Below are 10,586 nucleotides of genomic sequence, written 5' to 3'. Positions count from 1 at the left end.
TGGGCTCGCAGGACACGGGGAAGCTGCGCATGGGGACCTACACCGGCCCCCTCCAGCACTGCGCTGTCTACTCCGGAGGTGAGTGCCCGGCCCGTGTGGCAGCGGGGGGACACTGCGGTGGCTCCCGCGTCCCCCACGGCCGGTCGGTCGGTTGCCCGCAGGCTCCTCGGACCTGGTGTGCGACCTGCTGGGCGTCAAGGGCAAAGACATCCTCTACGTGGGCGACCACATCTTCGGTGACATCCTCAAGTCCAAGAAGCGGCAGGGCTGGCGCACCTTCCTCGTGGTGCCCGAGCTGGCCCGCGAGCTGCAGGTGTGGACGGAGAAGAGCGGTGAGCGGCGGCAGCGGGCACCCCGCGCGGGTCGACGCCGGCCCGGGGACGTCGGGGCAGGCGGGTGGCCGAGGCGGGCGCGACCCCTCCCGACGGCGAGCCGGTTCCCCTTGCAGAGCTGTTTGAGGAGCTGCGGCGGTTGGATCTCTTGCTGGCAGAGCTGTACCAGTGAGTGGGCGGGGGGGGGGGGGGGGGGGGCACCCATGGGTGCCCAGGAGGGTCCCCTGTGCCTGAGCCCACAGCTGAGTCTCCCCACTCCAGGGATTTGGACAGCAGCAGCAGCGAGCGCCCGGACATCAGCTCCATCAAGCATCAGATGCAGGTGACGCCCAGGGCACCAGCGCAGGCACCCCGGGGCCCTGCGCCAGGCGCCCTGACGCCCTCGCCCACTGCGCCCGCAGAAAGTCACGCACGAGATGGACCTGTGCTACGGGAAGATGGGCAGCCTCTTCCGCTGCGGCTCGCGCCAGACGCTCTTCGCCAGCCAGCTGATGCGCTACGCCGACCTCTACGCCGCCTCCTTCCTCAACTTCCTCTACTACCCCTTCAGCTACCTCTTCCGGGCGGCACCCGCCTTGGTACGCCCCCCCCCCAACCTCCCACCATGGCCCCTCACCGGGTGCCCGGCGCCGGCCCCGCGTGGCCGACCCGACCGTGCCGCCCTSCCCTTGCAGATGCCGCACGAGTCGACGGTGGAGCACGGCCGCCCAGACGCGGCGGAGGTGGGCACAGCGCCCCGGCTCAGCCACCCCGGCCAGCAGGTGGGTGCCAGGGGGGTGGCAGGGGGCGACGGCAGCACCCTGTCGGCATCCCAGGCTCTGCGTGCCAACCCGGTCCTCCTCCAGGACTCCAACGGGAAGGAGGACGAGGACGGCGAAGCCTGAGCCCAGGCAAGCGCCGAGGGCTGCTGAGCCGGCTCTGGGGGTGCCTGCTGCCCCCTCTGAGCCTCCTGATGCCTGCTAGGCTCTGCCTCTCRTGTTTTTTACCCTTTTCTATTTATAAAATATGCTGAAACTCTTGGTTAAGTTTTATTAGCGCCGCAGAGTGAAAAACACAAAAAAATGGTTATTTGAAAGGAAAAGTCCTTCGCCCCACAACCTGGGAGACGGAGGCAAAGCACCAAGAAAGGGAAGTTTCCAAATTCCCAACCCGCAGCTGGGACAAGAGCCCTGGCTGCGCGCAAGCTCCCGAGCCGGGGCCGCGGTGCCGAGACGCCCTCGTCTCCGCCACGTCCTACCCCCAGGCTTGGGACCTCCATCCCAGCTTCGAGTGTGCACCAAAACCAAGCTCCTCCTGGCTGAGAGGGACCAGAAAATCCCTTTATGAACCTTCAAGAGAAGCTGGTGAATCCTAAGGACCTGCGCACCCCTTGCATGCTGGCTGGAAGGGGGCTGCCAACGCGTGATGGCTTGAACCTTCTTGGTGTGTGTATGTGGGCTGTTGGCATCGCTTGGGTATCCTGGGAGCTCCAACTTTTACTGTGGAAGGAGCACGTCATGGGTCTGACATGACACAGCTGATGCTACTACAAGCAACCCAAGACGTCCTGGATGTGATCTGTTGCATGCCTCCCAGTGGAGAACAGCCACATGATGACCGGCTAGGCCACAACACAGCTACGGAGCAAATCCCTCAGAACAGCACTTCCAGAACAGTGGGAAGTGGCTGGAGCACAGCAGAGACTGGATGATACCACCTTACAGCAGGAAAATCAGGGCACGTTTCACCACACTGATGAACCAAAGCTGGTCCTGTGCAGAACCTTGGGCTCCAACCCCAGATATTGCACGCTATCTGTCAAGTCACACTGCATTTCTACTGCAAGTTTATATATATATATATACATACACACACACGCACATTTAAAAACAGCAGAAAAGGTTAATTACATGCTACTCCTGTGTATTTACATCTGACTGAGAGGCAGAGAGAGAAGTGACTGAAATAAATGTGAGGCAGCAGGGGAGAGCCAACAGCCTGCCAGGCTGCATCACTCAAGAAATCCCTCCGCAGCACTTTGAGGGCTATAAGGCCAAAATCTCCATCTCTGACACCTCTGGCAAGGCCTTGTTTTTCCAGAAAAAGAGCTCACTCTCCTCTTCCCCAGCCAGGATTTCATCGAGGGATGACACCACAGTGTCGTGGTCCTTCAGCATGTCTGGGTAGCGGCTCCCAGCCCGCTCTATCCGCAGCGAACGCCGCACAGGCGTCAAGAATTTCACCTCTCGGCCTTCTGGCCACTCCTTTCGTCTGCGGGAAGGACAAGCAGTCGGGTAAGTCCTGCAGGGAGGAGCAGCAAGGCAGGCAGAGGAGAGCCTGCTGCCGGCGCCAGGCGAGCCTTACCTGGGTATGGACACAACTTGTAACTTGATTGAAGAGACAGGCAGGCTGGTCAGGCTCTTTCCCGTCAGGCAGGGAGTCGCTACCACGTGCTGCCTCTCGCTTGGGCCGGGCGTTGTGTGCTCCCGAAGTGCAGGCTGCTCAGCCTTTTGCCCTGACAGGAGAGAAAAAAAAGGTAGAGAAAGAAGAAAGCTGCAGCTGGGGTGGGATTACCCCACCACAGCACTCCAGGCACAGGTAAGGGCTTCGTGCTATGGAAGTGGCGCTGGGCCAGCGCTGTGCCCAGCCCTGGCGGAGGAATTTTATCCCCACTTTCAAGATCAGGATACTGGGCTTTCACAACGCTCTGTCTCTGTCACAGTCTTTGGGGACACGGGATGCTGGGACAGCCTACAAACCACGCTGCTTCCCCTGCCTGCAGCAGCAGGGAAGACCTGCCCACCCACAGTCCAGCCTGCCAGCCAGCCCCTACGTGCACRCGTTACCTTCTGATGTTCTGTCTGTGGTCTTCAAAATATCAAGGACAACTTCTCTGAGCTCCTGGAGCGGCTGCAAGAAAAGCAGAATGCAGGTCAAGGCAGGCTTGACTCAGGAACAAAGACTGCAGTCCACAGAGGATAGCAAGAAAGCTTTTTCACTACACCTCATGCCAGAGAGAATGGTAGAAGGCTGCAGAATTTCATTCCTCCAAATTAACCTGTAAGCACGCAGTTATCGCCAGACAGCCGTCCACGCTCGACTGGTAAAACCCACCAGATGCTACAGTTAAACTGCCCAGCCCAGGCACAGAGCTGCCAGCAGACTGTGCTGCTCCCAAGTTACAGCTGGAAGAAAACTGCCCRTTTTGCCCTCGCACCCACAGCAGGGAGCAAGTGTCTTGTCCACGCCTGTACAATGCTGCCTCGGCTGATTAAAGCCRAAGGTGTTTTTCTGGGAACAGAGCTGCAGCTCAAAAGGGCTGTTTCATCAACAACTAGTGCTGCTAAACTCATCCCAAAATCCAACTCCYGGATCTCAAGGAAATCTGCTGGGGTACAGACAGGGAACACTGCGGAACGCCRAAGAGAAGGGCTCCTTACTCACCACAGCACCGGCACACACTGCTTCTTTGTACAACCCTGTGGCATCAAAAGGGCCGCTCCGGGCCAGCAGCTTTGCTTTGCAGATCCAGAACTTGGCAAACTTCTCTGCGTGGGGAACATGGGACAGCATCTCAAAGAGCTCCTCTGAGGGGACACCCTACAACAACAGGGCCAGGCCCAGGAGAAAGGGGTCAGTCACAAGGTCCAGAAGCAGGTTGTCAGTGTAACTGCTTTCACGGTGCTCTCTGTGGAGAGAAAGGAGGATCTAAAGAGTCTGGGTTTTGCACTTTTTTTTTTTTTTTTTTTTTTGCTAGTCTCCTGCATGACCTTGGACAAATAATAAAGCTCTCCTGCCTCCATTTCCTCTCAGTAAAAAAAGGATAATATTTCAGAGGGATGCTGCAGCATAAACTCTTTAGAGCCGACACTAATGGACACACTAAAATCCAGACAAGGGCTTTGGTCTCCACTCTGTGCTGCTGGGCAGGGTGGGGGGGGACACAGCCCTTATCTCCCGGGATGCTCTGAGAGATGGAGAGCCTGGCACAGCACCTCCTTTCCCATCCACACCTCCTCAACGAGCTTCAGGCAGTCAGTTAAGATGCTATCAATCCTGTCCAAGCAGAACTGCTCTAGTTTCTCCTCTTTCTCCTCCTGGACATTGTTTCCGAAGGCTAGCTTCTCTTTCACCGGCTTTTTCCGAGGCAACGTCATAGGTGGCCGTTTGTACGACTTCCCTTTGGATGCCAACCACTGCTCCAGTTGTTTCCTGTTAAAGGATCAAGGGATCGCTGTTATCACCACAGAAGGTCATCAGTTCTCGCGTGCCAGCCCTCTGCCAAGCTACCGTCTGCTTTCCCTTTGAATCTCACTCCAGCCCAGTTCCAGCTGTTCAGGAAGAACCAGTTTATCTAYGCTAAAAATGCATCGGAGCTAGGCAAGGGAAGGAAAACCCTCTTAAGTGTGCCTTGAAGCTAAAACAGGAGCGCAGCTGCATGCTCTCCTCTAGTTTGCTCTGACAGCAGCACTAACCTGAGCTGTGAGGCTCAATCTGTTCAGAAACGTCACTACACCCTGGAACCACTCCCTGCCGTTTACGTGAGGCCAAAGCCATCAGCTCCACTGCTTCTGCTGCACCAAGGCAAGCTGCAGGGCTGCCACTCCACTGCACGTACTCATGAGGCCTTTTGTTTCCTCGGCCTCATGACTCGATTGCTGTGTAAAACACTGCAAAGTCAAGTTTGCGGCTAGTCTGTGAGAGCAACAGTTATGCCTGAACAGGAAAGATCACTGAGTTGACAGGAGAAGAGGGGAACTCAGAGTGCCAACAAATCTCAACCCCACCCTCCTCTGTTTTGGGGTATCAATCTCCAAAGGACAGGCTTTCACTGACAAGGTGAGTTGGACCTTGTTGTCAGCAGGTTTATGCCAATTCAGCCAGTTAAACACTTTTTAACTGGCCAGTGGACAGCTGAGTTTAACACTACTCAGGGCTTAAAATCTCATTGGAAAGCCAGTTAAAACTGTTGGGCAGARGGGGTGAAGGGCCAGGAGGAGCCTTTGGAGTCCCCACTGGAGCCTGCGAAAGGGAAGGGAGGTGAGGACAGAGCTGGCCAAAGGTACTACTTACTTACGATCCTCGGCCGCTGGGGTCTTGGGAACACGCTTCGCCTGCACTCCACTTGTCTTTGGCAGCTCGGGTTTAAGTCCTTCTCTCCTAGTCTTAAATTCACTCTCAGTTGCCTGAGTTTTGGAGCCATGTGTGCTGCGAGCCTGGTTTGGGGGGCTTGTCACTCGAGATGCTGCTGTGCGCCCCTGAGGCACCATCTTCACATCCTTCCTACCTGCCTCCCCTTTAACTGTGGTCCTTTGCCACCGCACAGCGTGAGCCAGTCTCAGGCTGGATCTCTTTGTGGACCCCAGTTTTGCAGTCGTCTGGAGCCTGCTGGAGGCCAAAGGCTTTACAGGAGATCTTTTCAGTTGCGGAGCTCTACTGTGGTGCTTAAAGCTTCCCATCGGAAGTGTGCCAAGCGGCTTTCCTACGGGCTGCCTTGCCATATTAATACTCTCATGTTTTGTTCCTGGTTTTTTATGTAGCCGAGTCCTAGAGACAGTAAGTAAYGGAGGGGGTTGCAATGCCTGAGTCTTGCTGGTTGGTTTTTGAGATGCATTCTTTGAGCCTGGCAGGGGTTTCCTGAGCTGATCCTGAATCAGCTCCTCCCTCTTCCGATAGCTGTTAATTCTGTCTTTTGGGCCCTGGAGGGTCCTGGATACCGCACCAGAGGTTTGCCTATGAGCCAAGACTCTCCTGTTGCTGTGACTGTTTCCATCAGGCTCAAACACACTGTTCAGCACAGGGTCTGAAAGGGCTTGCCCTGGGAAGTTTTCTTTGTTGCAGACCAGCCTTTCTTGCAGGCTCTTATTTACTGAGCGAGGTGCTCCAGGCAGGAGGTCACTCCCAGTCAGAACAACAGCAGTGACACACTCCTTCGCAGCTTCCTCAGTCCCTTCTGCATTTAGGTGACCGGAGGTAGAAGTTGGCAGTGTCCTGGGCTGTGCAGAGTGGCTTGTGCTGGGTATGGGCCCCAGAGGCAGCTTTGTGCTCTTCCGAAACTGCTCCGAAGGTACCACCAGTGCTCTCTGGGTTGAGTTTGAGGACTTGTGCTGAAGATTGTGGCCGGTGTGCTGTGTGGTTTTGATGCCAAGCTTGTCATCCTTGTGAGCAGCCTTCGCCACGTTCGCAAGAACATCCTTCTTGTTCCTGGCAACCTGGAGAGACAAAGAGAACTTCAGCCCTGAAAGCAGCAGAACCCAGAGGAGAGCCCAGCTTGGTCAAACCGTGACAGTTCACTCCTGCCCCAGCCCTGCCAGCCCACGGGAGGTGCATGCCAAGGCCTGAGGTGACAAAAGCAATTGCCAATGTAACAACAACACAACACCCACCAGCACTCCTACGCTACGGAGAAGTCTCCCAGAATAAGTTCCTCTGAAAAACAATTAGTTGTCTTATCGCCCAGCTATTTAGCAATGTGTTGACTGTACCCAATCAAGGTCAGGAAATTGCTCTCCTGATTTGTGTAGCTTATTCTCCATGGACTTGCCTCAAGCATGATATAGAAAGCCAGACTCAAAAGATTTTGCTCTCCTACTTACATGCTCTGATTTAGAAAGTGGTTTTAAGGCTGGATTCAGGTGATTAGTCCGGTCCTTTAAATAGGGTCTGTGGAAAGTCAAACAAAATATCAGTGTATTTAACAGCTGCTGCAGAAAAGTGTAAATATCTAAAGCACTTCAGGCTGTTTCAGCCACAGGAACTTACGAGAAGCTTTTTGAAACCGGAAAACTGTCAAGGAACTGTGATGCAACATTGATTCTTTTTATTTTGCGTGGCAATAGAAAAACAGCACAAAAGGTTGACATCCAGTGTTGTCAACTAAGTTACGACTTCCGCTGACAACAGAAGTAATGAAAACAGTTTATGCAGCTGAAGGGGCCCAGGAAACATGAGGATGCAATAGGCTTGGACAGCTCATGAAGCTGCTGCCCCTCCCGGCCTGGCCAGCGCCCCGACTTCCCCCGCATGCTGCAGATGGCTGAGCTGCATCTGAGTCAGCTGTTGCTGTGCTGCAGGTCACAGCAGTATCTCACAGCGCATCAGCCAGGGTTTTACTCTACCATGCTGCGCAGCGAGCCGCAGCGCTGCGGCGGGTGATACACGAGCACCTCAGAGCCAGTACTGGCAGCAAAGCGGGGAGCTGGAGCAGTGACCCTGTCAGCTGTCCCCAGCTACGCTGTCCTCCTTCGTCATTTGGAGCCCTCTGATAGCAACGATAGATATGCTGCATTCTCCCACCCCCCTGCTCCAGCAGCTTGTTTTTGAACCAGCAGCTCAGCTGCTAACCAAGATTAATTTCTCTGCAGATATTTTCCTGTAAAGAAAGAACCTGGAGAGTTAGAGCATTGTCCTCTATTCTGCACAAGCTGCATACTACGCTACAGAGGAAGATTTTGAGTGCTCTTTTCTCGTTTATGTAATATTAGTGGTGTTTTTCAGAGCATYGGGGGCTGTTACTGCTTTTTCTAGCCTCTGATCCTGCTTCCCTATATCTTCTCCCCATGGACAAGTTTTATGGTTTCCTTTTTACTGCAATATCACGAGAAATACTCACCGCAACCGAGTCTTTKAAGTGTTCAGATTTGCCAGATGAAGCAGCAGTTTCAGTTAAAAGCTTTAAAGAAAGACGCCTCGCTATTCTCAGCCTGCAAATGCAAGCTGTGGTCACAGGGGTGTATCTGTACACAGCCCCGCTCCAAATGAAATGAGTGAGGCAGGGATGGAGTCCCACAGCCAGGTAAGTAACTCATTAAACAGGTTACTTGATCCTATCCAGATTCATCTTACAGCTTCCTTTTAGATGCACTGAAAATGCCCCTGTCTAATATTAGTCTAGCCTAGAAAAGGCATTAAAAAGCAGTAGTCAAATCCAAAACACCCTTTTTTTGAGATTCAGTTGTGCCTTTGCTGCATGAAGCTGAATTTTTTTGGTAATGTAACAAAGGACTGTTCTGACAGAGCCGAAAGCTGAGGTGAGAAAGTCTCTCAGAGACTCAGAAAACACCCACAAGAGACTACATCAACCAGCAGGAAATCTCAATACTCAAACCATTTTTGAGTTACTGGCTACTGCTGCCAGTAACTCTAAAGAGCCCAGCCTGCGGCACGTGGGGCCGCAGCTTCCTCTGGTCACCGTCTTGATGGCTGGACACTGCAAAGAGGCAATTCYCTCTTGACTAGTGAATCAATGCAGAGAGAAAGCAAATACTGTCAACCCACGAAGAATCAGCTACGTATCCTCCAAACTTACTTTGTACTTGAGCATTTTAGCTTTCCTTTGGCTGCCAGGTACTCCTGGAGCTGTCTTCTTCGCTCTTCTGCAAAGACATAGGAAAATGTAGTGCACGCATCACAACCTCATTATTTTGAGCACTGATAAGAACGGATTTCTTTCACATTCACAGCATTAAAGTTATTGTACAGCTGTATCAATCCCCCAAGTGCCCGGCCTGAGCCTGGCAATGCTGTTCCCAGAAATACTCCATCAACGTCCTGCTTTCCAGAACATTTCCATGCATGTGATATCACCCAGAGGCTCGTTAGCACGTAAAGACCAGAGTTCTCTGACACTCGCAGCGTAATGCCGCTCAAAACCTCGGTGGCATGGTGCTTTTTCAGTTTGGAGAAGGAAAGGAGAGARAAGGGGAGATGCTGCCGCCGATCCTGCTCTGCTGTGCGGTAAGGACATTCTCCAGACCTTCCTTACAACAAAGGCAGAACATGATCCTTTCTTTTTAGGTTCACCTCCTTTTTAGACTCACCAGCTGATTTGACCCTGTATGAGCTTCTTGTAATGCTTGTCTAAACCAGAAAAAAAGCTAAGCTTATTGGCAAACAGTCCTCTCTCTGCACTCCCCCAGGGACACTCTGTCAGCTCACAGTCACCATTCAATTGCTATTTAGTTCATCCAGAGGTTCCAGCTCAACTGTGTAACTTGTATCCCCTAAGTCTGTACTGCTCTGCAGCCAAGAGCAGCTGCCCACCTGTGCGGCAGGGGATATCTCTGACCCCTCCAGTTTGGCTGAGGGTTTTGGTGAGACTGGGGAATCTTACAGCAGGGACAGTCTGGCCCAGCATCAGCAAGTACTGGGACCCCGCTGTCCTCCTGGGAGGGCTTTGAACCTGTCCCCAACATGGACAAGACCCCTCCCTGCTCAAAAGGGGTCCCCTGAACCACGCTGGCCTCACGTGAAAGCCTTCATCCAAAGGCCCAGGCTCTGCCTGGCTCTGAGGGCACCTCTGACCACCTCCGTTGCCAGCCCTCTTCCCCCCCAAGATCACCCCCTTCCCTTGCCACTGCACCCCAATGCTTTCACAGCGTYCCAAAAACAATTCAGCAGCCAGGGTGTCCCAGCACCCACTGGTTCTGGGACTTGCCCTCCCACAGCGCTCCAAGGTGCACCCAGAGCCCCTCCATCCAACCTGCTCCCCCAAATGACATCCATGCTCCCACTCCGTAGGTATCCCCTAGGGTACCCCTTGGGTACCCCCAATGTCCTCCTGCCCCTGGGCCACTCCAATATTCCTCCCAAAGTCCCAGCACCCTCAAGTCAGCCTCTGCCCCTCCATATTGCCTCCCAAGGCAGGCCCCCACCCCAAAAGGCCACTCAACCCTCCCCACGCTGCCCAGATCACTGCCAGCTCTGCACTCCCCAGGGCTGACTTATCACCTTCATCTCCAACACCCTGCAGGGCCTCCATTGCCCCCTGCCCCACAGAGCCCCTAGATCTCTGCTGCCCCTCACTGCCCGCTCTCCAAAGAGCCTCCAGACTGCCCCCCATCTCCCCCCATTTTCCTCATCCCCAAAATCTCTGCATCCCACAGGGTGCCCAAATCATCCCGAGCCCTTGACATCCCATGGACTCCCCCACTGCCTTCAGCCCACATTGCCCCCAGATCGTCCCCCATTCCCAACATCCCCCAGGGCTTCCCACTGCCCTTATCCCCCCATCCCACAGCCCCCCCCCATTGCCCCAGTTCCCCAACACCGCCTGCTTCCCAGGAACCCAAATCTCCTCAATCTCCCAACACTCCACAGGGCCCCCCTTTACTCTCCCACCCTACAGGACATCCAGATAACTGGTATTCTCCAACTCCCCTCCCTCACAAGGCCCCCAGATCGCCTCCTCCCCCCCCAGCACCCCACAGGACACCCAGATAACCTGCATCCCCCAACACCCCCGCCCCACAGAGCCCCCAGATCACCTCCCTCCCC

The 10,586-nt window shown here is 54.4% G+C and overlaps 2 protein-coding genes across 2 annotated transcripts in view; one reads left to right on the top strand and one right to left on the bottom strand.

Moving 5' to 3' along the window:
- The window catches only part of LOC146587567 (cytosolic purine 5'-nucleotidase-like), a 2,638-nt gene extending 1,289 nt beyond the window's left edge, over positions 1-1,349 (top strand). Inside the window, exons 7-13 of the mRNA XM_085319372.1 lie at positions 12-78; positions 162-332; positions 449-500; positions 594-654; positions 734-910; positions 1,007-1,093; positions 1,178-1,349. Of these exons, the coding sequence (XP_085175498.1) occupies positions 12-78; positions 162-332; positions 449-500; positions 594-654; positions 734-910; positions 1,007-1,093; positions 1,178-1,216 (654 nt within the window). The 3' untranslated portion in view covers positions 1,217-1,349. The remainder of the gene's footprint in view (positions 1-11; positions 79-161; positions 333-448; positions 501-593; positions 655-733; positions 911-1,006; positions 1,094-1,177) is intronic.
- Positions 1,348-10,586, bottom strand: part of CKAP2L (cytoskeleton associated protein 2L) — a 10,028-nt gene continuing 789 nt past the window's right edge. Inside the window, exons 2-9 of the mRNA XM_085319371.1 lie at positions 8,620-8,686; positions 6,908-6,974; positions 5,385-6,523; positions 4,325-4,523; positions 3,756-3,911; positions 3,158-3,221; positions 2,676-2,826; positions 1,348-2,582 (exon numbers count right to left, since the gene is read on the bottom strand). Of these exons, the coding sequence (XP_085175497.1) occupies positions 2,357-2,582; positions 2,676-2,826; positions 3,158-3,221; positions 3,756-3,911; positions 4,325-4,523; positions 5,385-6,523; positions 6,908-6,974; positions 8,620-8,686 (2,069 nt within the window). The 3' untranslated portion in view covers positions 1,348-2,356. The remainder of the gene's footprint in view (positions 2,583-2,675; positions 2,827-3,157; positions 3,222-3,755; positions 3,912-4,324; positions 4,524-5,384; positions 6,524-6,907; positions 6,975-8,619; positions 8,687-10,586) is intronic.

This window comes from Rhea americana, unplaced genomic scaffold, assembly GCF_003343005.1.
Source record: "Rhea americana isolate MKP2758 unplaced genomic scaffold, rheAme1 scaffold_581, whole genome shotgun sequence".
NCBI lineage: Eukaryota > Metazoa > Chordata > Aves > Rheiformes > Rheidae > Rhea > Rhea americana.
The sequence above is the reverse complement of the archived record's forward strand: the minus strand, read 5'-3'. Positions and strand labels throughout refer to the sequence as shown.